At 42.4% G+C, this 27,944-nt stretch overlaps 1 protein-coding gene across 2 annotated transcripts; it reads right to left on the bottom strand.

Annotated features, from left to right (window-relative positions):
* Nucleotides 1–476: 476 nt before the first annotated feature.
* On the bottom strand, nt 477–26,754 carry LOC111981852 (ras association domain-containing protein 8). Of its 2 annotated transcripts, none has more exons than XM_024013327.2 (5): nt 26,518–26,754; nt 12,680–12,869; nt 10,088–11,004; nt 3,017–3,146; nt 477–2,746 (listed from the first exon to the last, which is right to left on the bottom strand). In XM_024013327.2, exons 2-5 carry the CDS (start codon nt 12,789–12,791, stop codon nt 2,631–2,633), a joined length of 1,275 nt encoding a protein of 424 aa, XP_023869095.1. In that variant the 5' UTR covers nt 12,792–12,869; nt 26,518–26,754; the 3' UTR covers nt 477–2,630. The 2 variants fall into 2 exon arrangements, with proteins under 2 accessions (XP_023869095.1, XP_023869103.1); XM_024013335.2 differs by having other exon boundaries at nt 12,680–12,853.
* Nucleotides 26,755–27,944: the final 1,190 nt, after the last annotated feature.

The following is a 27,944-nucleotide window of genomic DNA, read 5'->3' as shown; positions in this document are numbered from 1 at the left end:
GGGGGAGTTGAAAGTCCGTGTTGCCCAGCAACAGCCCCAAAACATCACTGCTCTAGAGGAGATCTGCACGGAGGAATGGGCCAAAATACCAGCAACAGTGTGTGAAATCCCTTGTGAATACTTACAGAAAACGTTGACCTCTGTCATTGCCAACAAAGGGTATATAACAAAGTTTTGAGATAAACTTTTGTTATTGACCAACTACTATTTTTCCACCACAATTTGCAAATAAATTCATAAAAAATCCTACAATGTGATTTTTCGGAGGAAAAAATTCTCATTTGTCTGTCATAGTTGAAGTGTACTGATGATGAAAAATTACAGGCCTCTCATCTTTTTAAGTGGGAGAACTTGCACAATTGGTGGCTGACTAAATACTTTTTTGCCCCCACTGTATCTGAGTGAATGCACTGTCTGGGACCAAGACATGCCACCGTAGAAGACAGAGCCATGCAGTCAGTAACATACACTGTTGATAAACATTATACTTCCGTACTTATAATCCACTATTATCGTAAGCCTCTGTCATTTCAACAATACAAAAACATCAATGAAACCAAGCCATCAGTGCATGCACCAAGCTGTCCACAGAGTAGCAGGATAAAACAAAAGTTTAATTCATATTATGTACAACTATTGTCTTTGTCAGCATTATGCATTATTTTAAATATTGTAAAAATATTCCAATACTATGTAGTGATTATTTACAATTCAGTAAGGCATGCTAGTCTCCGCTGTGTACGTTGTTAAGAGCCATTGTTCTTGTGTTAGTGGGTTACAGTTCGGTTACATTTCGACGACACAGCTCAACCCTTCTTCATGATCCAAACTAGGACATCAATAATACTGAATGGAACGAGCTTTAGGTCAGTCTGTTGACCTTGAAGTGCGTCCACCGGCTTTGCTGTTGGTGGGGTTCCCTGGTATCAACTAGTCCACAACAACCTCTTATCTCACACAGTCCTCTCTCCACGAGGCTGAAGAGCCACAGAGTGGAGTTCGATCTATTGACAGATACAGTCCAATAACAATGCTCACCATTACAAATGCATCACTTTTAAAGTGGAGGCAGATACAGTGGCCCCTGTAAAGGTATTTACAGAGCACGTTCTGTTTTAACAAATTAAGTACATTCAGGTTGACCGCTACCAATCACATTGTCTAACTTACTTTGGTTCATGTGAGACATCTTTTAACTTCATAAAAATGATTAGCCATGTAAGACAAACAAACCTACAATTCTTCAAGAGGTTACAAATGAGAAAAGAAAACCACTCAACACAAACAAGACATCTATAAAAACTAAGTGGTAAGTACAAATTGTACAGGCCCTTCCAAAGTAAAAGTGCAACGGTAAACTTACAGCATACTAAAAGATTCCAACAATGAAAGTGAGTAACCACATAAATTGCATAATGTAACATTTTTGCATGTATAATCAATATGAAATGACCAACATTAAGATCCTAGCTAAATGTTTTGTGAGAAGTATTCTGCCACCCAGTGGCAGACCAGATTCTACAGCTATTGACATTGGTCACACAAAAAAAAACAATTCACAAAACTGATCAACAATTAGTCACTAGACTGCTGTGTTGACAATAAATGGTGCATCGGATCTCTGGAGCATAGCTGCCATGTCTATAAGTATCTGTTATAACAGCCTTTACTGTTCTTAAAGTCTTTAAAACAGAAAAATACATCTAATAAGGCAGTCAGATATGGCTCTGCTACACACCACAGGTCTCACACAAGGTGGCCTATCTGTGTAAAATATGGTTTTCTGACCCATTCTGTTTCTGTAACAAATGGCCATTAGACGTTTGAGACCTCGGTCTTTGTAAATCATGGTTGTCTGAAGATATTTTCATTTCCTCTATATCGCCTGATCTCAAAGGGACTTTCTTCAGTCTCAACCCCTACAAACATCTGGATTTCCTCATGGTTGTCCAGGTGCAGCAGTTGACTCTTTAGTTAAGTCATCACATGACTGTGATTGTGCACTTTACTAGTACATTAGCTTGCTATATGATGGTAACAGAGTGCTAGGTGGTGTTAATACCATATTTCTCACATCTACTCAGTCATGGTACTCAATCTTCGAGAGGAGATGGAGAAGTACACAGAGGTGAGGCTAAAACGTTCTGTTTGAAATTGGGCCTTATGTACCTCAAAAGATGCTATGCTTTTCAAACAGTCATGCAAGGACATGGTCGAGCTCTCCAGCTATCTACCAGTGGCAGAACAGCCAAAATGAGGCAAACATTCTAAATCCTATAGTCTTGACAAAACTGTTGAGGGTCTCTGTGTGTTCTCATGGAAGATAGAGGAAAGTCAGCAGAGAGAAGGGGAAGGATGGCATTGTGTGAGGACAGGGTGGAGATCAGAGGAGGCTAGGGGATGAGCTGCCAGCGCAAGTGCTCATTGTAATGGTTGTTTCCATGTGTTTGGTACCATTCCATTTATTCCATTCCAGCCATTACATTGAGCTCTTCCTCCTATAGCTCCTCCCACCAGCCTCCTCTGGTGGCGCTCCAATGGAGATAAGAGATGGATCCTCCAGGGGAGAAGCCGACTCAACTCCAGCAGAGGGTCACTGATGGTAGGCAGCAGAAGGTAAAGGTCAGGGGTCAGACGTAGATGCCTTCAGGGTTGAGGCCTGAAGACACTGGACTCTGCAGAGCTCGGAGGTCGCTGGGGAGGAGGCGGGAGGAGCCCAGCCGTTTCAGCGAGCCTGATTGGAGGTCTGGAGAGAGAGGGGAGGAGGAAGTCATCAAGAAGTCTATGTTAAGTGGTATTTTTTATTTTAAATTATACTTCTTTACTTTCAGGTGTAGATTAGACTGTGGCGTGACAAAACGCAACATTACTAGCCAAATAAAGAGCGTTTACAAAAACCTTACATGGTGTACTAACTTCCACTAGGGGGTAGTGTTGGATAATACAATGTTTGAAATGTCTGAGCCCAGATAGATTTTCTGCCCAGACTAGGAAACTTTGTAATGCTTGTGTGTACCTGTGTTATTCTCCTGATCATTGGGCTGGGCTGGTAGAACGGTGACCTTGGTGCCAGTCTGATGGATGAACTGCTGAAGGTTCACCTGTCTCAGCTCCCTGGTCAACTGCTCCAACTCCTGCTCCTTCTCCTGCAACAAACAACCACTCAACTAGTCATTTACTTACCCTGCAGTTTCTACTGTCAGTTCCACTTTCCTGTATACTCCGTTTGTCCACTGATGGGGCCCACCTGGCCACTCGCGCCTAACAAGCAACTTTATAGATTCATACGATGTTTAAAATGTATTTTTTTCTTGTGGAATTGTATTCCTTTACATTTAAGGCTATTTGCAGGTGGAATTGTTGTATTGAGAYGAACCTTTAAATCAGACAGTTTACGGTTACATACATGTTGCAGGTGGTTAAACCCAATAAAGGGCCAGTCATTCTAGAGCCCAGCTAAGGAAGAGTTGGTTCTAGGGAAAGAGTAATGTAAGTCTGGTGGAGTAGATCTGCAGTTCTTTTCAGGCCCCCAAACCACCAGTAGTATATAACTCACCACCCGAATCTTTAAAATAACTGGTTTTACCTCACGCCCACACTATGGCTGCATTTAGACAGGCAGCCCAATTCTGAGATTATTTCCACTAATTGGTCTTTTGACCAATCACAACAGATATTTTCACATCAGCTCTTTTTCAGAGCGGATCTGATTGGTCAAAAMACAAATTAGTGGAAATAAGATCAGTATTGGGCTGCCTGTCTAAACGCAGCCTATGTGGTGTACTCCACCCTGTAAGTAAACATTACATCATGAGGACTAATAAGAGGCCTCCAAAATGTTCCTACTAAAAACACAGGGCCCTTTTCAATCAAACACAGTAACTTCAAAAACGTTCTTCCCAAGCAGTGAGAAACCATGCTTGAATTAATAAATAGTTATGTTTCATTGTAAACATGGTTTTGTCAAGGACATGAATCCAAACTAATATAAATTCAGCGCCAGACGAAAGTAAAATATATATATATAGTACCAGTCAAAGGTTTGGACACACCTACTCATTCCAGGGTTTTTCATTATTTTTATTTTTATTTTTCTACGTTGTAGAATAATAGTGAAGACATCAAAACTATGAAATAACACATATGGAATCATGTAGTAACCAAAAAAAGTGTTCAACAAATCACATTTTATATTTGAGATTCTTCAAAGTAGCCACCCTTTGCCTTGATGACAGCTTTGCACACTCTTGGCATTCTCTCGACCAGCTTCATGAGGTAGTCACCTGGAATTAATTTCAATTAACAGGCGCCCCTTTTTAAAGGTTAATTTGTGGAATTCTTTTAATTAATAATGTGTCAGTTGTGTTGTGACAAGGTAGGGGTGGTACACAGAAAATAGCCCTATTTGGTAAAAGACCAAGTATATTACAGCAAGATCAGCTCAAATAAGCCATCAAGCGCTATGATGAAACTGGCTCTCATGAGGACCACCACAGGAAAGTAAGATTCAGAGTTACCTCTGCTGCAGAGGATTTATATTTTTTCCACCTTTATTTAACCAGGTAGGCCAGTTGAGAACAAGTTCTCATTTACAACTGCGACCTCGCCAAGATAGAGCAAAGCAGTGCGACACAAACAACAACACAGTTACACATGAGATAAACAAACGTACAGTCAATAATACAATAGAAAAGTCTATTTACAGTGTGTGCAAATGTAGTAAGATTCGGGAGGTAAGGCAATAAATAGGCCATAGTGGCGAAATAATTACAATTTAGCAATTAAACACTGGAGTGATAGATGTGCAGAAGATGAATGTGCAAGTAGAGTTACTGGGGTGCAAAGGAGCAAAAAAATAAATAGCAATATGGGGATGGGTATTTGGGTGGGCTATTTACAGATGGGCTACGTATAGGTGCAATGATCGGTAAGCTGCTCTGTCAGCTGATGCTTAAAGTTAGTGAGGGAGATATGAGGCTTCAGTGATTTTTGCAATTCGTTCCAGTCATTGGCAGCAGAGAACTGGAAGGAAAGGCGGCCATATGAGGAGTTGGCTTTGGGGGTGACCAGTGAAATATACCTGCTGGAGCACGTGCTACGGGTGGGTGCTGCCATGGTGACCAGTGAGCTGAGATAAGGCGGGGCTTTACCTAGCAAAGACTTATAGATGACCTGGAGCCAGTGAGTTTGGCGACGAATATGAAGCGAGGGCCAGCCAACGAGAGCATACAGGTCGCAGTGGTGGGTAGTATATTGGGCTTTGGTGACAAAACAGATGGCACTGTGATAGACTACATCCAATTTGCTGAGTAGAGTGTTAGAGGCTATTTTGTAAATGATATCGCCGAAGTCAAGGATCTGTCATTTTTATGAGGGTATGTTTGGAAGCATGAGTGAAGAATGCTTTGTTGCGAAATAGGAAGCCGATTCTAGATTTAATTTTGGATTGGAGATGCTTAATGTGAGGCTGGAAGGGGAGTTTACAGTCTAACCAGACACCTAGGTATTTGTAGTTGTCCACATATTCTAACACGGAACCCAAACCGGCTGCGCGCGTGCGCCATCGTGCATAAATCTATTTTGTCCACCCACACCAAATGTGATCACGACACGCAGGTTAAAATATCAAAACAAACTCTGAACCAATTACATTAATTTGGGGACAGGTCGAAAAGCATTAAACATTTATGGCAATTTAGCTAGCTAGCGTTGCTGTTGCAGCTAATTTGTCCTGGGATATAACAATGAGTTGTTATTTTTACCTAAAATGCACAAGGTCCTCTAGTCCGACAATTAATCCACATATAAAACGGTCAACCGAATCGTTTTTAGTCATCTCTCCTCCTTCCAGGCTTTTTTTCTCTCTGGACTTTATATTTGCGATTGGCAACTTTCATAAATTAGGTGCATTACCGCCACTGACCTCGTTCGTCTTTCAGTCACCCACATATATAACCAATGAGGAGATGGCACATGGGTATCTGCTTCTATAAACCAATGAGGAGATGAGAGAGGCGGGACTTGCAGTGTGATTTGCGTCACAAATAGAACTGACTTGTATTTTATCCCTTGGCAACGCAGATGCTCGTTGGCGCGAGCGAGCAGTGTGGGTGCAATAATTGAATAATATAGATTTTCAAAATGGATTTGCAACGCTTGCGCACGCGGTGGAGTCAGGGTATAAGTCAGAACCGTCCAGAGTAGTGATGCTAGACGGGCGGGGCGGGCGCGTGCAGCGATCGGTTGAAGTGCATGCATTTAGTTTTGCTTGCATTTAAGAGCAGTTGGAGGCCACAGAAGGAGTGTTGTATGGCATTGAAGCTCGTCTGGAGGTTTGTTAACACAGTGTTCAAAGAAGGGCTAGAAGTATACAGAATGGTGTCGTCTGCGTAGAGGTGGATCAGAGAATCACCAGAGCAACAAGAGCGACATCATTGATGTATACAGAGAAAAGAGTTGGCCCGAGAAATTAACCATGTGGCACCCCATAGAGACTGCCAGAGGTCCGGACAACAGGCCCTCCGATTTGACACACTGAACTCTATCTGAGAAGTAGTTGGTGAACCAGGCGAGGCAGTCATTGTAGAAAACCAAGGCTGTTGAGTCTGCCGATAAGAATGTTGGTGATTGACAGAGTCGAAAGCCTTGGCAAGGTCGATGAATACGGCTGCACAGTATTGTATGTTATCGATGGCGGCGATGATATTGTTTAGGACCTTGAGCGTGGCTGAGGTGCACCCATGACCAGCGGAAACCAGACTGCATAGCGGAGAAGGTACGGTGCGATTCGAAATGGTGGTGATCTGTTTGTTAACTTGGCTTTCGAAGACTTTAGAAAGCAGGGTAGGATAGATATAAGTCTGTAAGAGTTTGGGTCTAGAGTGTCACCTCCTTTGAAGAGGGGATGACCGCGGCAGCTTTCCAATCTTTAGGGATCTCAGACAATACAAAAGAGAGGGTGAACAGACTAGTAATAGGGGTGCAACAATTGCGGCGGATCATTTTAGAAAGAGAGGGTCCAGATTGTCTAGCCCAGCTGATTTGTAGGGATCCAGATTTTGCAGCTCTTTCAGAACATCAGCCCATCTGGATTTGGGTGAAGGAGAAATGGGGGAGGCTTGAGCAAGATGCTGTGGGGGGGTCAGAGCTGTTGACCGGGTAGGGGTACCAGGTGGAAAGCATGGCCAGCCGTAGAAAAATGCTTATTGAAAATCTCAATTATCGTAGATTTATCGAGGTGACAGTGTTTCCTAGCCTCAGTGCAGTGGGCAGCTGGGAGGAGGTGCTCTTATTCTCCATGGACTTTACAGTGTCCCAAAAGTTTTTGGAGTTAGTGCTACAGGATGCACATTTCTGTTTGAAAAACTAGCCTTTGCTTTCCTAACTGCCTGTGTATATTAGTTCCTAACTTCCCTGAAAAGTAGCATATTGCGGGGGCTATTCAATGCTAATGCAGTATGCCACAGGATGTTTTTGTGCTGGTCAAGGGCAGTCAGGTCTGGAGTGAACCGGCTATATCTGTTCTTAGTTTTTTTTAAATTGAATGGGGCATGCTTATTTAAGATGGTGAGGAATGCACTTTTAAAGAATAACCAGGCATCCTCTACTGATGGAATGAGGTCAATATCCTTCCAGGATACCCAGGCCAGGTCGATTAGAAAGGCCTGCTCGCTGAAGTGTTCTAGGGAGCGTTTGACAGTGATGAGGGGTGGTCGTTTAACCGCGGACCCATTACGGACGCAGGCAATGAGGCAGTGTTCGCTGAGATCCTGGTTGAAGACAGCAGAGGTGTATTTAGAGGGCAGGTTGGTCAGGATGATAGCTATGAGGGTGCCCGTGTTTACGGATTTAGGGTTGTACCTGGTAGGTTCCTTGATCATTTGTGTGAGATTGAGGGCATCTAGTTTAGATTGTAGGACATCCAGGGTGTTAAGCATATCCCAGTTTAGGTCACCTAACAGTACAAACTCTGAAGATAAATGGGGGACAATTAATTCACATATGGTGTCTAGGGCACAGCTGGGGGCTGAAGGGGGTCTATAACAAGCGGCAACAGTGAGAGACTTATTTCTGGAAAGGTGGATTTTTAAAAGTAGAAGCTGGAACTGTTTGGGCACAGACCTGGATAGCATGACAGAACTCTGCAGGCTAACTCCACCCCCTTTGGCAGTTCTATCTTGGCGGAAAATGTAGTTGGGGATGGAAATTTCAGAATTTTTGGTGGCCTTCCTAAGCCAGGATTCAGACACGGCTAGGACATCCGGGTTGTGCTAAAGCAGTGAATAAAACAAACTAACGGAGGAGGCTCGGACGTTAACATGCATGAAACCAAGGCTTTCACGGTTACAGAAGTCAACAAATGATAGTGCCTGGGGAATAGGAGTGGAACTAGGGGCTACAGGGCCTAGGTTAACCTCTACATCACCAGAGGAACAGAGGAGYAGTAGGATAAGGGTACGGCTAAAGGCTATATGAACTGGTCATCTAGTACGTTGGGGACAGAGAATAAAAGGAGCAGATTTCTGGGCATGGTAGAATAGATTCAAGGCATAATGTTCAGACAAGGGTATGGTAGGATGTGAGTACAGTGGAGGTAAACCTAGGTGTTGATTGACGATGAGAGAGGTTTCGTCTCTGGAGGGACAAGTTAAGCCAGGTGAGTTCTCCGCATGTGTGTTGGGTGGGACAAAAGAGCTATCTAAGGCATTTTGAGTGGGACTAAAGGCTCTACAGTGAAATAAAACAGTAAAAAAGGATAAGTTCATTAAAGTTAACTGCACCTCAGATTGCAGCCCAAATAAATGCTTCACAGAGTTTAACTAACAGACATCTCAACATCAACTGTTCAGAGGAGACTGCATGAATCAGGCCTTCATGGTCGAATTGCTGCAAAGAAACCACTTCTAAAGGACACCAATAAGAACAAGAGACTTGCCTGGGCAAAGAAACACGAGCAATGGACATTAGACCGATGGACATCTGTCCTTTGAGTCCAAATTTGAGATTTTTGATTCCAACCACTGTGTCTTTGTGAGATGCAGAGTAAGTGAATGGATGATCTCCGCATGTGTGGTTCCCACTGTGAAGCATGGAGGAGGAGGTGTGATGATGTGGGGGTACTTTGCTGGTGACACTGTCTGTGATTTTATTTAGAATTCAAGGCACACTTAACCAGCATGGCTACCACAGCATTCTGCAGCGATACGCCATCCCATCTGGTTTGCGCTTAGTGAGACTATCATTTATTTTTCAACAGAACAATGACCCAACACACCTCCAGGCTGTGTAAGGGCTATTTGACCAAGAAGGAGAGTGATGGTGCTGCATCAGATTACCTGGCCTCCACAATCACCCAACCTCAACCCAATTTAAATGGTTTGGGATGAGTTGGAACGCAGAGTGAAGGAAAAGCAGCCAACAAGTGCTCAGCATATGTGGGAACTCCTTCAAGACTGTTGGAAAAGCATTCCAGGTGAAGCTGGTTGAGAGGATGCCAAGAGTGTGCAAAGCTGTCATCAAGGCGTATGGTGGCTACTTTGAAGAATATAAAATATATTCTGATTTGTTTAACACATTTTTGGTTACTACATGATTCCATATGTGTTATTTCATAGTTTTGATGTCTTCACTATTATTCTACATAGTAAAAAATAGTAAAAATAAAGAAAAACCCTTGAATGAGTAGCTGTGTCCAAACCTTTGACTGGTACTGTATATGTTCCAGATATTATGCAGCCCTGTAAAATGGGCTTATGTGTCTTACTTCATTATAATGTTTTCTGCAAAAGGTGCATGTGTGTCTTCCAATCAATGATAAATGTTGTTTTCAACCCTATTTTACAAAAGGTGTTTGTTTATGTACATCATGTGTTGTTTTCAAAACCATTAGGAATCAATGGAAAATTTTAGTATGGCACTTCTCTCTCTATGTCTTCTGAACATGTTTCATCCCTTAGGTCTTCATCAGTCAAAGCACATAGGAGCGTAGATTGCAGTGTTTAGAGTCTCCAGCACCTCCCTAAAACGCTGAATTTGTGTATGTACAATCACTGTTTTCCTATACATTTTTCCTTCTACCAAAGCTGACCTGTAGTTTCTTGCTGGACTGTCCCAGTGAGRGGTCCACAGCCCTGCAGCTGCTCTCCAGCTGCACTCTGTGTTGAACCTGCTGCTCCAGCTCTGCCCTGACCTTCCCCAGCTGGGCCCGGGCCTCCTCCTCGTCCACCTGCCTGCTCTGCTCAGTCTCCTGCTCCAGGCCAGCCTCCATGCCCTGGATACGGGTCAGGTACTCCCCCAGCCGGGCTTCGCGCTCCCGCATCCGTCCAATCAGCTCCTGGAGCTGCTCCCTCAGCTGCCGCTCGCTCTCCTGCTCGATCTGCAGCTCGTTCTGCCAGAACTCCTCCTCGGACATCTCCACCTCATTCCTCCGCAGCTGCTGCTCCAGACGCACCAGCTCCTCCTCCAGCACGCCAATGCCCTCCTGACCCTCGATGCACACGCCAACATCACCACTCTCACAGCCCTGCAGCCGGCTCTCCAGTAGCTGGAGCTTGTCCTTCTGCAGCTGGACCAAGCGCACCAGCTCCCGGGCTGGACTGAGGGGCACAGACACCACCCCCTTGCCCTGGTTCAGTGCTCTCTGCTGCTGCTTGGCCTCGGCATCTCTGCCCTTCCCAAAAATATCCCTCAAGCCCTTGGCCCCAGCCGTGAAGGTGAGGGACTTACGCTTGGGCTCCCGACGCTTGAGCAAACGGTCATTGGCCGACGCGTGCAACTTGGCCAGAGGAGGCAGGCTCTGGCGGTAGAGGCCGCGCTCGGGCACACGGGATGAGCAGTTGGAGTTGGGACGTTCGCTGAGGGAGGGGCCAGTGCGCTGGAGAACCAGCTGCACGTCGCTGGCATACTGGCCCCACATGTTGAGGGACACCACAGGGTTTTCATGCGGGGCCAAGTGACGTTCCGTCTCCCGCCATCTCTCGATCAACGTGTACCTGCCAGTACGCCCTGCAAAAAGAGTGAAATAATGATTTGATCAGATTAATTAATTGGAGCTTTACTAAGTAATTGGGCTTAGATGACCAATGTACAGTAGTCACACGGCAACGTTGTTTGCTATTTCTTGCCACATACCAGCCGGTGACCAGTTACATACAGACCAGTAGCTAGACTACACTCTGCAGTAGCAGCAGATTACAGAGATCATCTACCATTGACTGTGTCATTGTTATCCCCTCCTGCATTCGGAAACACAGCACCAACCCTAATCTGAACTCTTTAACTCTGCTAAGAACAGGGAAACTCTATGGAAGAACCATTCACAATTACCCCACTTGCTTTGAGACACAGTTTAGTGGGTGTGCACTGTGCAGAGTTTTCAGAGTAATGGGTTGTTTTTTCTAGGAAGAACCCAACAGGGATTTCTCTATTCAAATATAGGAGCAGTTGTTCAGTTCCCATTCATACTAGGGTTGGAGTAAGGTTCAATAAAATTCCTCCAGACCCAAATCTGTGTGTGTGTGTTCTGCGGCAGATAAGAGCACAAGCCACAGTCTTTCCCCTCTCAACAGCAGAACCCCTATGAAAGGAACACAGTTGTCACTACAGCTGAATCTGGCTGAAGGCCTTTCACATCAAAGTACCCTGGACCAGACAAAAGACTGAAAACATACAAAAGAGGCCCTGGACCATAACTCCTGTACTGTTGATGAAAAGACACAGCATTTAGCTGTTAGTCCTACAATCATGTATCTGTGCATGGATCACAATTMAATAGCATGTACAAATCCAATGGATTCATTTAACCCTTACATGCTACCTCTAGGACCTCCAAGTATTTTCTCTAAAAGCAAATTACCTATGTAAACCATGACATCTCCACAGAATTTTGGTTCTAAGCAGTGCAAAGTGCAAGTGCAAAACTGTGCCAGTATGAACTGAAAACAGTATGAAATGACAGCAGTATGAGCAGGGTATTGTCGGGCTGAGCCATACTCACACAGTTCAGTGCAGGTCTGTACAGTACATCTCCATAATGCAAAAGAGGTGAACCTTTAAAAGTGGCTCCATGCTGGTTCTACAGCTATTTCTCCCTAGAAGCGGTGGGAACAGACAGCTTCTTTCAAACGTATTTTGTTGCCTCTACATGTGGGCTGGGGTAATAGCTTCTCATACATAAATGCGGTACCATTATGGGAATACAATCCAGTCATCATGTAGTTCTCTCTTCTCCTCAGCGAGCATCTCAATGACATCTATGAATCATCCCAACACAGCTCATCTTGATTCTCTCAATCTCTGTTCACTCCAAGTCAACGCTCATCTTGATGATTCTCACAATCTCTGTTCACTCCAAGTCAACGCTCATCTTGATTCTCACAATCTCTGTTTACTCCCAGGGTCAACACTCATCTTGATTCTCTGTTCACTCCCTGTCAACTCTAATCTTGGTGCACTCCACCGTCTTTAGCATCTCTCAGAAACGGACCGTCAAATATGCTGCATGCACTGTGGATGTGTGTCCTGCAAAAGGATCCATTCTCACACGGAGTGTGGTAAGGCTTAAAGGGGTACAGTAGTTCACTTTAGTTTAATCTTATTTTCAATTTATCCCTTGAACTATCACTTTAATATTTTTTGGGTGGGGGGGTTTTGGACAATATTGCAGGATGGATTGACTCACCAATGGCCTGGGCCAGGGCAATGACCACCTCCTGGCACGTGGTGAGCTCTGTGACGCCACATACGATCCGCTGCACTCCATCCACCCACACTTTCAGCTCCATYGCTCTCATCGAGGGGGCGTCGTCATTCCTCCTCCACACAAGGGGGCGCTACACAGGATCTCTCCAGCATTCTATAGAACAGAGAGACTGTCAAATGCTGGGTTTACTATATAGCTCTGTGAGTTTACTGTATTCCAAAATGCACACACACAAAACACTGAAATACAGAGACTCACAAACAATGCTAAATTATCCATCTTGCTCAGTAAGCTTAAAAATGTACAAATAAGAGGTTCTGGGAAATTGCAACTTTCTTGGTGACTACAAGTGAGATGAGACAGCAAAGAAGATTCCAGTTCATTGATGCGAATTAAACCACTCAACATCACCCCGTATCTCTATCAAAACGGGCAGGACCAAGTTTGAGAAAACTTGCTCTCGTGTCTTATTGCTTTGTCATATTCCTCTCCCATTACTGRTACAGTCAGTATTGGCAGCCATAGAGTCCCATAGAATCAGAGCATTGCATTTCCAAACTGATGCGGGTTACATGGATAGAAAAAGGCTTATAAATCAGAACCGCACTCTCTCAACATTTAGGAATCTGTTGCTGCACTACATGCACTTAAAAGCTACTTTAGGAGTCCCTCTGTATCTACTACCAAGGACGAAGGAGAAACTTCAGCAGAAGTTTAGTTACAGTTTCTGGTTTCGAGGTACACATTTAATCATTGGAATAAGGGGTTTAATGCAGTGTCTGTCGGTCTGTCTCGAAGGCCCTATCTGACGATGGCGGTTCTATTTGGTAATGCCTACGGGAAAGCTTTCTCTGGTCGCTTGCATGAGGAACCCTTTAAACTGCTGACACAAGCACCTTAGCTGAAAGGCAATGATTACAGACCTGGCAAGGCATCAAGCAGACGCAACAGTGCAGATCTGAACCGCCAGCCTGCCGGGCCAGGGAAACACAGATGCACYGAGTTTAAGCGTCATTTTTTATCCCTCTCTCGGAACGGCCATCCGTTTTCCTGTTTCGTCCCATTATCCACTTTCTGATCCTTAACTCCCTAATGACACGTAAGATGGCAACAGCTCCCTTGCCTCTTTAAGCATCTTCATCACACCTGCTGCCAGCCTCACAACAATTCCCTGTCACGTTCCCTCTGGTTCAACACCATCCTGCCGCGGGTATCCCTCCGAGACACCTCTGGTTACTGAGGCCTTCCCTGACTGAGCTAGCCGTTCAGGGGCACCACGCTACGTATACAGGCCTTTGGAATCCCGGAGGCAGTGTTGTGTTGCKCTGGGAACTGGCAGAGTGATTTGTAACTGTAGACAGTTACTGCAGAATCTCCAGGCCAGAGCCGCCTGGTAACTGGCTGTAAATAGGGCCATTCCCATGCTGCACACAGCTCAGGGGTAGGAGAGAGAGGTGCAGGCTGCCAGGTGTTAAGTGTTCACATGGAAATTGTATTTTGGGTGGCAGAGGAGGTAAGGATATGGGATTATATGACACAATGTAGAAGTATGGTGTTTTTCCAATCTAATAAATTCCATTCCTCAAGCATTTGATAAGATCATAAAAATACCTTTTGTGGAATACTGAGAAATATGGATTGGGTTATAGAATCTTTAACCACAGGACCTCTGAAGGCAGGGGCTGGGTGTCAGACTGAGGAGCTCCCTGTGAGATTCTCTCTCCATCCTCTATTCTCAACATCTGTCACATGTTAAGTATAACTGAAACCACCCTTCTTTGACTGAGAGCCTCGATGGAAAAWGAAGCTTGACTACTAAGGATAAAGGATGTCATTACTTCACAAGGGCGAAATTGTGGTGTACATATTGGGCGGGGGAAGTAGACGGGGGGGTCCAGGGCGTCCTCCCAAAAACGCAAAACAAAGAGCAAATGTATCCAACAAATGTGTAGAGTCACAAGCTTGATGTAGTCATTGTGTACTATGAATATGGGAACAAATACTTAACTTTCTACTACTTTAATACACATAAGTGAATTTGTCGCAATACTTTTGCTCCCCTAAAATGGGACTATGTACAAAAAGTGCTGTAATTTCTAAACGGTTCACCCGATATGAATTAAAATCTCTCAAATTAAAGCTGACAGTCTGTACATATGGAATTCCATAAGTGTTATTTCATAGTTTTGATGTCTTCACTATTATTCTACAATGTAGAAAATAGTACAAATAAACCCTTGAATGAGTAGGTGTCCAAACTTTTGACAGGTGCTGTATATATATATATATTTTTTTTTAATATGCTCTGATTCTATGGGATTGTCTGGCTGCCAATATTGACTGTAGCAGTAATGGGAGAGGAATATGACAAAGAAATTAGATACTAGAGCAGAGTTTCTCAAACTCGGTCCTGGGGCCCCCTCTGGGTGCAAATTTTGGTCCCCTTTGGTAATTTTGTCTGTTACTTCATCATGTAAGGCTCACACTCACATCTGACATCATCAGCACCCGTACACAGGGACTACAAAATGTATGAATTAGCACTTAGATCAAAGTTATTTCTTCAATGCCAAAGTATTTGTTTGGGGTGAATATCAACAGTCATGGTTCTTTGGTGGATCATGTATAAATGTCATCCGACTCAGAAAACTCTTCAAATTGGCTTTGTAGAAAACACCTGTCTTTCATCAAAATATTGATGTAATTTGGATGCCTAATGCCTTAATAGATGTTATTAAACAATGAAATACATAATCAATTATCATCAATGTGGAAAATACGCTGTAATGGATGACACAACATTGCTAATCAAATACAGTACTACTGTTACTGTCTTAATGCCAATTGACACTCAATCATAGTTTTGACCCTAGTTGAACTAACAAAGACCACATACACACAATATTGTGTGTTCCTAATTACCAAGAGGACATGGTATGGACACATCTATGAGAATATTTGTGCTGAAGTCATTCGCCCCTCCATCGTAAGATTATCACGTAGTACTGGATATTAGGCAACCAGATGCAATCACAGCCTCAGAATTGGTAGTGGAGAAACTTGAGCCCTTGAGCGTCATTTAGCCTACTTACAGTCTTTGAATGCTACACAGTCAAATTAGTATAGCTACATGCATAAAACATTTGATAGTGTGTTTACCTTAATACCTCAATTCTGGTGGTACCAAATTCACTTTGTCAGGAGTGGGAAATCTGGACTTTTCTTCAGTACAGACCTACCTTGACTATAACTAAATCTAACTAACTAATCTAACTAAATCATGGCGCCAGTCTAAAGGGCAAGAGATTGTGAAGCACGATGACCTAAAGATGGCAGGTCTCCTTGGTCTTTGGTGGTTCCCTGCTCAGGGTCGAGCACATGGCTGAAGCCTGCRTTCCCTGACAGCTGAGGGGCTACAGTATCTACAGTTTACCCAGGAAGGGTGGCCGTCTGGCCTCCACTGAAAACCTGGAGCTAAACTTAGCCTGGCCCTCTATTCAACCTGCATTCTCTCCATGCCTTGAAGACGGGGGGAGGGGAAGGACTCTACTGTAAGATCACAGAAGAGTGAAAGGTCGGCAGTTTTGCACAGCTTCGCAGGAGAGAAAATGTGAGAATAGAAGTTGCTCTTTGATATCATAATGTTGCCTGTTATTAAATTGAGTTATTTCTTTAGTAAATAGGAAATKCAAATACTATACTAATCCATTAAAAGTACAGTTGATAAAATAAACAGATATTACTCCAGATTTTCCACTGCTAAAACCAAAGATGAACCTGAGTGATAGACCAATGCACTACGGAGAGAACTTTAAAGCTTCCAAGGATGTGTGCACAGACGAGGGGGGTTGTTCTAACAAGTGGTACACAAACAAAGAAGCATGCTGACGAGGGGACCGCCCACATTGGCGGCGCTGGCATGACTGGATGCAAACAATATCTCGCCATGGCAACTAGCCCCTGGATTTGTAAGGCCCCAACAAGGCTGACCGGATTGGTTGGCTCAGCCCTGGGAAAGAACAAACATTCACTGGCAATTAGGAAATAATCCATGTTTTTTTGTCACTTCGCGTTTTTTCTACAATATGGTCAGAGTGGAGTGGACTAGACCGTGGATAAGCATAAACTCTCTTTATCAAAGCTAGAGGTAAGAGAGTTCCTCAGTGCAGGTTTTGTCTGGGTAATATATATATTTTTAAAACAATACAGGAGAGGAAAAGTGTTGCAGCAGATGACATTGAACACAATGACATCATTCAGCATTTTTACTCCACGTCAGCAATTGATGACCGTTACACACACACACACACACACACACACACACACACACACACACACACACACACACACACACACTGACTCTGGCCTACATCACAGACACATTTGCAGAATCATAGACAAAAACACAGCCACAGCAACAGACAATAAAACCAGAAGCCATGTTAATGTTAATGATGCCTGGGCTGGCTTGGTGGGGTCTTGGTGTGAGTATTTTTTTGTAAGGGGCCGAACAGAGCCCTCTTAAAGCTAGAATCCGCAGTTGAAACAATTAAGTGTCACACCGCCTTGGTTTTGGTAAAAAGCTGAGGGATGGGCCTGGACAAATGTAACCACTCTCAAATTCATAGGATTATGGATGCAAGGACTGACCACCCATGATATAAACATTATAGTTTTAACCATGTTGAGGCTATACAGTGTTTGTTTACATTTACATTGGAGCAAAAAAGTGTATATCTTTGGTTCTGATGGGGTAGGACAACTGAACTAAGCTCATGAGGCACTTCTAAGTTAGATTCTTCAGGGATCAATGGGTGTCTTCAGAAAGTTTTCATACCCCTTGACTTATTCCACATTTAATTCTTACAGCCTGAATTGAAAATGGTTTAAATAGATTTTTTTCTCACCCATCTAAACACAGTATCCTATAATGACAAAGTAAAAACATGTTTTCAGAAATGTTTGCAAATGTATTGAATATGAAATAAAGAAATATAACAATTACACAAGTATCAATACATGTTAGAATCACCGTTAGAAGTGATTACAGCAGTGAATCTTTCTGAGTAAGTCTATAAGAGCATTGCACACCTGGATTGTACAAATGTTGTACAATCCAGGTGTGCAATGCTCTTATAGACTTAATTTTTTTATCCTGAAAAACTCCCTTGTCCTTAACGATTACAAGCAACCCATAACATGATGCAGCCACCACTATGCTTGAAAATATGGAGAGTGGTACTCAGTAATGTGTTGTATTGGATTTACCCCAAACATAACACTTTGTATTCAGGACATAAAGTTAATTGCAGTATTAATTTACTGCCTTTTTTCCAAACAGAATGCATGTTTTGGAATATTTCCTTCTTTTCAATGTCAATTAAGTTAGTATTGTGGACAGTGGCATGTATTCATGGATGCCAAGGGAAGCCAGGATTCCTCCAAAAAAATGTACCTATAAAAAAACATAAAATAATTTATCTTTTGTCTCTCTGTGTTTCATACTTTTTCTGCCATTCGCAAGAGGCTGAATGTATCTCACCAGAGAAAGGATCCGAGCGAGCGAAATAGCGCCCCTCTGCCTGTGTATGTGTAGGCCATCTGTCTGATGCTGTCTGGTCAAAAATAGTATGACATTGTTGACGCCCGTAGCATTGAATGCAAGGGAAGCCAGCGAGCATTTGGCCTCCCTTGATAGAAAAAAAGTATAAAATAATAGCCAATCAGCGTTGAGCTAAACTGAGTGAGCTCAAATATGAATGGTCCTGGCGCACCAAAAAAAAAAAAAGTGTGAAGGGAAGCCAGTTTGGATTTGACTTCACGCCTACACTCTTAGAAAAAAAAGGTGCCATCTAGAACCAAAAAGCATTCTTCGGCTGTCCCCATAGGAGAACCCTTTGAAGAGCCCCTTTTGGGTCCAGGTATAACCATTTTTGTTCCAGGTAGAACCATTTTGGMTTCCACATAGAACCTTTTCCACAGAGGGTGGAAAAGAGTTCAATGTGGAGGAGTGTATCACATCGAGAGAAATTCGTCATTGACAGAAACAACTTGAATTGTTGCATCTTGTGTTATTTTCCTAAATTAGCCATGGATGGAGGTAGGAATGTGGACTTGTGGTTTTACTTAATTCTCCATAATGGCCAATGATTATAATGGCGATTCTGATCCAACCATAAATGTATACATTGTGCCCCTGGACTAAGAAGATGYAAGTTCAATATGTAGCTAGATGTAGAAGGCTAATGTTAACTAGCTAACGTTGCCCATGAAAGGAAGTTAGGCTGGCGAGCAATCATTTTAGCTAGGTAGCCTGGGACAACAAAAAATAAAAGCATGTACTGTATGACAGAGCCATAGACAGGATGGCATTGGTGTTTCTCTACAAGTAGGGTGAGTCAACATGTTTTTTCTACTTGCACGCTCGCACACACACKAAYAAATCTGAACCATGGACAACCAAATCAGATTTATCTTATGTTGATTGGACTAAATAGTTTTTAGTATCTTTTAGTTGTCACTGTATTAGACTAAGCATAGGTGATTTGATGATGTTGAAATGTTGAAGTTGAAATGYTGCTGGAATAGTGGAGGCAGCTCCTGTTTTCTTTGCTACTTGCGGTAACTCTCCATGGTTCTAAATAAATAGTTATTAAGTAGTCTGAACATTTCGGAAACAACTTGCTTGACCATGCTGTAGTTCATGCAACTGTTTTTTACATGCAATATGCTTTGTGGACTTCATCAGACAGAGGTTGCTCCCCGGTTTTGTGATGAAACAAAAGTGTGGTTTAATTTATTCTACCACTGTGTCTACTTATTGTCTGGGACTTAGGCCTATATATCACGGTCGCAATGCATCTAAACTAACAGGTTATAAAGCAAACAACGCAATTATCACAACACATAGGTTGCAATATGGCATTTTTTTCTGGCTTGGCTTCCCCAGTGATTTTACCCATACACCGTTACAGACTGTGGAGTAACTACAATGTTGTTGATCCATCCTCCGTTTTCTCTGATCACACTCATTAAACTCTGTAGCTGTTTTAAAGTAACCATTGGCCTCATGGTGAAATCTCTGAGCGGTTTCCTTCCTTTCCAGCAACTGAGTTAGGAAGGACGCCTGTATCTTTGTAGTGACTGGGTGTATTGATACACCTTCCAAAGTGTAATTAATAAACTTCACCATTATGTGTAGGCCAGTGACACAAAATCTCAATTTAATACATTTTAAATTCAGGCTGTAACACAACAAAATGTGGAAAAAGTCAAGGGGTGTGAATACTTTCTGAAGGCACTGTATATCTTTAATGTAGAACTCCAAAAATGGATGTAGCAAGTAAGGATTCCTTAATTTCATTTACCAGCTCTCCATTGCAGAGAGTTTATCAGCCTAATTGTGCTGACATTTTTAGCCTGTATTTTATACTAATTGTTGGTATGGTGACAATGCCTTCATGCTTCTGAAACTAAGCCAAGGGAACTTTGTCCTTTGAAACAGCTAATAGAAATGTCAAAGTGGGCTGCTAGTCTTTCAAGTGTGAAAAACTGGAAATGTCAAGATTTTATTTCAATTTTACCCTTGGATAAAGTGAAATMTCATTTTGAAGCAAAGATGGTTTGGAATTAAAACGTGTAAAATATCTGACTCATTCCACTAGAGCGAGAGGAAGGCCTAAACAGACGATTGATGTTAGGGTGCTGTACTATAAATAAAATTGATAGTATTGCTGATTGCTGATTGGCAGTCGGCATTGGCAGTCGGCATTGTCAGTCATTTGTCAAATAACTCCATCCCCAAGCGTTGCATTCTTCCCAAGACATGCCATATTCAACAGGTGAGATTTTCCCAGGTAAGCCCCTCAGCAGGAGGACCACAGACTGGTCCCACTCTCTGCCTGTCTAAAATTACATTTAATTTCACTTAATCTGACAGCAGCTTTACTGAGTACAGACGGATCCCCGAGCAGCCAAAATCACTTCATTTCCTGGTGATATACTGTAGGTTGGAGTAATGAACCAGGCAGAGATGAACTGCTACTGACCCAGTTCTGAGGCTGGGAGGCTAGCTGCAGATAGCAGGCATGGCATCGCAAACAACATGGCATTGGCAGAGGAGTTCCTAGGATGGGCTCGCCTGGAATTATATCACAGAGATTTCCCAAAATGTCCCAAAAATTGGGTGTTTACAACACCTGTTAACCACGTGACTGACATTTCTTACTCACAATACCTGAAACTTGAGCCTAGACTTACCTTTCCAGCAGCATATGCAGCGAATTTTGTTTTTACTTATATAACAGGGAGCTTCAGCTTAGTCAGTCACCAAACAGCCAGTTTTGGTCTTTCTTGTGCCCTTTAAGACCGATGGAGGAAGGGAGAAAGGAATTCAGCTCCTTTGGACCGAATCAGCTAGTCTGATCAGTAGTTCCAAATGCCTCACTGTCATCAGAGTTTAAAGAGGTTCAGTTTATAATGAAGGCAGGCAAGGACGTTAAGTGAGCCTTCACATATGGTCAACTAATGTTAAAGCTGATGCTTAGTTCTAAAATTCATATTGAGCCAATATGAGAAAAAAAAGGAAAAGATATGCACTTTGCCACACAGAGAGCTGTCAGTTTTGTTAGAATCAGGGGAGGTTATTAGTAGTAGTAGATTGGTAGCCTTACACTCAGTTAAGAGAAGTTAATTTAAAGTCACCCAGTGAGGTTAATGAGGCAATAATTTACTGCGCCGTTGTGGTGACACACTGGGCACAGCGAGAGTCTATTTCCTGATCTCATTCAGTTAGAAATGACTGATGCAAATGCTGCTCCAAGAACAATTCTATCACTTGGCTGTTCATCTATAGTTGGTAAAGATTAACTTTCAAATCAATTCTGTTATATAGGCTTCAAGAGTTTCCAAAAATAAAATTACCTTCCCCAGTAGGCCTTTTCTTGAAAGATCACGGGATGCTTGAATGAGCTCACTCAAGTGTTACGTAGTTGGACTGACAGGGTGGTACTGGCAAGTCTTGCTTGGCCAGATTTACTAGATGACTTTACTTGAAATTGGAAGATTTGCCTTTTGTTTTGGAAGGGTTCAGTACATGCTTAGAACATTGTGCTTTGGAAGGGTTGAGTACAAAGAAGAGACACATGGTAGAGCTCCACATGACCAAGTGTGGCTGTCCAGATCTCTAACTCAGTCTGGTGGTCTACTGTAGTCGGCAGACATTATCAAAACCATATCTTCCACTACTGATGACAAAACCAGCATAAAAAACAAAATAGATTTTTGAATCCGCATGCTTGGTTCATAATTTTTTTTWWAAATAAATGCACAGCCGCCTTTWCCAGTTCTAAGGCCAACCTTAACGAATAGGAATAGTGAACTAAGACACATGGCTAAATCAGCTCACTCTGTTGGTCACATGCTTAATATCCCATCACTCAAGATGGCGCACCTAATCATCTTCCACTGCATCGCTCCTAGTGAGAAAATGTGGAGCCTCAAAGGTTGAACGTAAGCAGCTTGGGGAGAGCAATAAGCTGTTAACCCTGTAAGAAGAGGAGCTTATGTTGACAACAGGGGATGGAGAAAGCCAAGTAGTAGTAAACAAGCCACAGCGTGCAATCTGTCATGTGTTTTCCCAAGTTCATCTGGGTTCTCAATAGTCCTTTCAGTAACTGGTGTAACAAGGCGCTCAATATTTAACGGAATGTACGAAACATTAGGAACATCTGCTCTTTCCATTACATAGACTGACCAGGTGAATCCAGGTGAAAGCTATGATCCCTTATAGATGTCACTTGTTAAATGTATTTATATTTTATTTCACCTTTATTTAACCAGGTAGGCTAGTTGAGAACAAGTTCTCATTTACATCTGCGACCTGGCCAAGATAAAGCAAAGCAGTGCGCCATAAACAACAACACAGAGTTACACATGGAATAAACAAGTGTACAGTCAATAACACAATATAAAAAAAGAAAGTCTATATACAGTGTGTGCAAATAGTGTGAGGAGGTAAGGCAATAAATAGGCCATAGTAGCGAAGTAATTACAATTTAGCAAATTAACACTGGAGTGATAGATGTGCAGATGATGATGTGCAAGTAGAAATACTAGTGTGCAAAAGAGCAGAAAAGTAAATAAAAACAATATGGGGATGAGGTAGGTAGATTGGATGGACTATATACAATTGGGCTATGTACAGCTGCAGGGATCGGTTAGCTGCTCAGATAGCTGATGTTTAAAGTTAGTGAGGGAAATAGAAGTCTCCAGCTTCAACAATTTTTGCAATTCATTCCAGTCATTGGCAGCAGAGAACTGGAAGGAAAGGCAGCCAAAGGAYGTGTTGGCTTTGGGGATGACCAGTGAGATATACCACTTCAATCCATGTAGATGAAGGAGGAGAAAGGTTAAAGAAGGATTTTTAAGCCTTGAGACAATTGAGACATGGATTGTGTATGTGTGCCATTCAGAGGCTGAATGGGTAAGGCGCACCGGTTTGAGTGTGTCAAGAACTGCAATGCTGCTGGGTTTTTCATTTTCACACGCAACAGTTTCCTGTGTGTATCAAGAATGGTCCACCACCCATTGGACTTCCAGCCAACTTGACACAACTGTGGGAAGCATTGGAGTCAACACGCATTCAACACTTTTGCGAGCCATCGGAAAACCTCCCTGGTCTTTGTGGTTGAATCTGTGTTTGAAATTCACTGCATGACTGAGGGACCTTACAGATACTTGTGAATCTAGGCTAACAATTTGAATCAGCTATGTAGTGCTAGGTCAAAAAACAAAACGTGCACCCAGAGGGCTCCAGGACCGAGTTTGGGAAACACTGTCCTAGGCCACTATTGTGAGCTTATTGTATGAGGAGGATTTCATGAGAGAGTTCAAGTAGGCTAGCAATTTGTGCTACTGTATAACAGCATCTATATCAGAGATTCCATGCATGGGTGAGAGGCAGGGGTACACAACTCCTGTCCGGCTAGAGGACCACAGTATATGCCGGGTTTTCCACCTTGGCCTTTCACAGACTAATTAAGATCTGGTGTGTAGACCCTCAAGACACACTAGTTGAAATAATAACTAGCTTAGCTAATAATTAGTTGCTATATGGAGTGTGTACCCTTTGTTTTATCTTAAAAAAAAAWAAWAATCCAAAAACAATGAGTCCTAAACATGTGCAACCTTCCAACACTCCCCCAGCTATGCTCAACAGAGGAGTTTTAGCCCATGTGCAATTTCACRTTAAAATGTATGCCAAACAAAAACAAATGACTGCAAAGTTAAACGAAACATACAATTCTATGCACAYMGACTACTTTTAACAATTTCCACTGAAAATTTTACAAAAACACATTTACTTGAAGAACAGTGCAGATGCAATGTTTGGTAACAGAATGACAGACAGCACAAACAGTCATTCTGTTACCAAACTTTGCATCTGCACTGTACTTCAAGTAAATGTGTTTGTCACATTTTCCATGTATGTTGTTAAAAAGTAGTCCTCATTTCTTTGGTTTATTTTAAGGATGAACTTTCATTCCAACTGTGGGTCCTGGTAGGCCACCTGTAATTACAGCCCAGTGTATATTCTCTAGCAATGAAATAAGATCCACGACTCTGGAGAAACATGCTCAGTCTCCCCACAGGGGGAAGAGGAGGTCTACAGTGCGGGGGAGTAATAGTCTAATCCTGGGGGTCTCTCTTGATGTCTGAAGCTGCCTGAAAACAACTGTTTCTGCCCCACCCACTGTACAACCCTGGTAACCCCTCAAAGATGTTGGACCCTCTGACTATTTAATTTGTTTAATTTAAAACACACACTATAAAAAGTACTTCATCCCCAAAACTGGTCTGCTCTTTTAGGTTTAGCAAAGGACATTTTCTGGTGTTGTTTCATTCCAGCTGTACTGTATGCCTCCGTTCACCTCTTCCCATCATTTTATTGGCAAGCAAATCCACCCATATAACTCCAACAATGCCTCATTTCCTGTGATGCCACTCATCAGGTATGTCACCATTAACAGGGATTCCATAAAACCTGTGTTTGTGTTGTTCACCGGCTGTGCTACAAGCATGAATACAGTCTCACAGTCCTTTACCTCACAGATTAGTATCAGTCCTGAAAGAGCTTTGAACCGTTACACAATGTAAATTCACGTCTAACACAGCCCCATACATGGACAGGAGATAGGTGCAGAAAAGTGCATGGAAGTTTGTCAGTGACAGTACAAACACGTGTTGGCACTTACACTAGTCTGCTTGACTTCAGTGGGTTGTGTGTGTTTGATTGCACATTGTCATACCATGTAAATCATCCAGTAGCTGGCTGTTCACTCATGAAGGGCAAAATAACCAAACTATATTGGACTGTTTTAAATCGTAAGAGCACACAGCCACAATTTGAAAAGATGTGAGTGTTTGCTTTTTCTGAAACTTCTGCTGTCCCTTTTACAACTTGTAGTTCCACTTTCAGTGGTTCTTTACTTTACGATAAGCCTATTATTTCCATTGCTTTAATAGGAAATTACCGGTATGTATATTCAAAAGAATCGCAAAGAAACAAACAATGAATTGGTTATTGCATTGTGTGATTACCATTGCACCCTGTAACWTTTCAGTAAATACCTGGTAACTTATGTCCCATGAAATAAAGTGTTACTCTAAATGTCCTTGGCAAGAAGCTCAATAGGGACTCAGGCTCCAACTTGTTAGACAAACAGTCAGCAGAAAACAGAACTGCCACATCAAACAAAGAAATGAGACGGAAGGTTCAATTCAAACAAGCAGAATTTATGCTTTGGCCTGAAAAAAATATAAATCACCACTGTCACATAAAATAGGTAAATGGTGAAATATTGCAGGTAAAATGCCTTCAGAAGTATTCATACCCCTTGACCTATTCCACAATTTTATGTGATACAGCCTGAATTCAAAATGGATAAAATAAATGTTTCCCCTCACCCATCTCCATACAATACTCCATGATGACAAAGTGAAAACATGTTTTTAGAAATGTTTGCAAATTCATTGAAAACTAAATACAGGAATATCTCATCTACAGACGTATTCACACCCCTGAGTCAATACACGTTAGAATCACCTTTGACAGCAATTACAGTTATGCGTCTTTCTGGGTAAGTCTCTAAGGGCCCGATTGCGACTTAGGAAATTATGCCTTTCTTACGCGCGCCTTTCATACGCACTTCTCAGTAGTTGGTTTTCAGACTTACCTTATGAAGGTGCATAACGGCAGTGTAAACCTGCATAATCGGCAGTGTATCAAATACTTGTTCTCCCCACTGTATATTTGTAATCATTTTCAGGTCCTGTTGACATGTTGAAGCGAGTTACAGTAGTGACCGCACGCACACACACTTTTTCTTATTAATCCAAATTCCATTGACATTCAAAGTGACAAGGTATTCTGCAACCAGTCCAGATAGTCCAGAGATTTGTTTAGGTCACATAGTCTACTGAAGGGGACCCTACATCCATAGGCTATTCAATTAGGGAAAATTCCCCTAATCCCATCTGGCAATATTTTTTATGTGATCAGACTTTTTTTTAGAACCCTAACTTAATATTTGAGGCCACCCAAACTGTATGTGGGTGTATATTTCTCTTGGTAGAAATAACATAGATGAATTAACTTAGAGAGAATGAAAATGCATGGCTATACCACAGGCAATTTTACATTTGCAGCTATAGGCACCATCATACTTGAGTTATGGTGGGCTCTTTTTTTCGCTCTTAACGCTGTACTGCGAAGTGGCCTTTGGCATTGACTGCACCTATTGCAAAAATCCATTTACCTCTTTCCAGCCGCAGTCCTCCGGCTAAAAGTGTATGAGAAACTCCCCTCTTTCTCTGGTCCCACTCTGAATTCGCMCAGGCATTCAATCGGGTGATAGATAATTGTTCTCTGCTSTTTATTTTATCMCATAATCCAAAGGTTTATATATTGTGCAAATAGGCTACCTAATTAAAGTTCGCACTCTGCATATCCACGCGTGTTTACTGTGCAATCTGTTGTAGGACATCTGATTCCAGCTCCTTTTTGTGTAATGTTGGCAGCTTTAAGGGGACCGCAGAGTATCACTTCTGGGTAAATTCCTTCAGCCTTCACAATAAAGGTCCCTCATATAATATTTAAAAACCGTTTACAATATTAAGCTATCTTCTCACCAGTCACCTCATCATAGTTAAGCTTAAGTGGAGGAAATAAAGGTAGACTACACTTGCTGATACAGCTGTCTGCTTTAGATAGAGCTTCTGGGTAGATCCCTACCTTCATTGACGCACAATTCATTTGTTGCACAGTTCAATATGTTATTGCAATACAACAAAATACAAATACATTTTAATATGATAATGTAGAAATTAAATTGAGATTAAACTGCGGCCTGGACTCAAACTCAGGCCCCAGMCTAGTTCTAAGGGTAGGTAGCCTACAGTGGTGACTGGTGGCACTTAAAATTGGGAGGACGGCTCTTTGTAATGGCTGGAACAGAATAAATGGAATGGTCTCAAACACATCAAACACCTGGTTTCTGTGTTCTATGTGTCCGTTCACTCCATTCCATTCATTATTATAAGCCGTCCTCCACTCATCAGCCTCCTCTGGTAGCCTACCCTTAGAACTAGAGGGACCTGAGTTTGAGTCCAGGGCGCAAGCTAGGATCGTTACACCACCCCACTCCTTTGGGATGTGCACAGACTGTATCAAAGTGAGCCTTTATTAAAAACATGGATTTCCTATAAWTTACTAAGCAGTTTCACTGGGGACTTTTATTTTGATGGCAGTTATCAGAATAWGAAGTTATATTATTGCCAGTTGTTGGTTATTGTTGCCAGGATTACAGATCTCTCATTGCACAAGCTTGTAAATTACATTGTAATGTAGATGGGACACTGCKAGGCATTGTGGACAGGTTTAAAGCCACACATACCAATTGAATCCGCAGATCCACTTTTCCTCAGGTTCTGAGCACTTAACAGTCAGCAATGTGCAGGAATGTGCTGTGTTTATCAGTAAACTCATTAACTGTCTCATCTGCATCACCCTAAAATTGTTTTCTAACACAAAATAAACGTGTATGGTGAACTTTGGTTGATGATGTAAAATGACCTACAACCCTACCAATGTTCTGCTTTTGAGGACACCCGCCTTTAGCTAATAGGCCTTTGTGATTCTCTGCAACCATTTTTGTTAAATAAAAAGCTATCAGGAGGTGTGTGT

Source organism: Salvelinus sp. IW2-2015, linkage group LG3 (assembly GCF_002910315.2).
Source record: "Salvelinus sp. IW2-2015 linkage group LG3, ASM291031v2, whole genome shotgun sequence".
Lineage (NCBI taxonomy): Eukaryota > Metazoa > Chordata > Actinopteri > Salmoniformes > Salmonidae > Salvelinus > Salvelinus sp. IW2-2015.
Note: the sequence above shows the minus strand (reverse complement) of the source record. Positions and strands in the feature narration are given on the sequence as shown.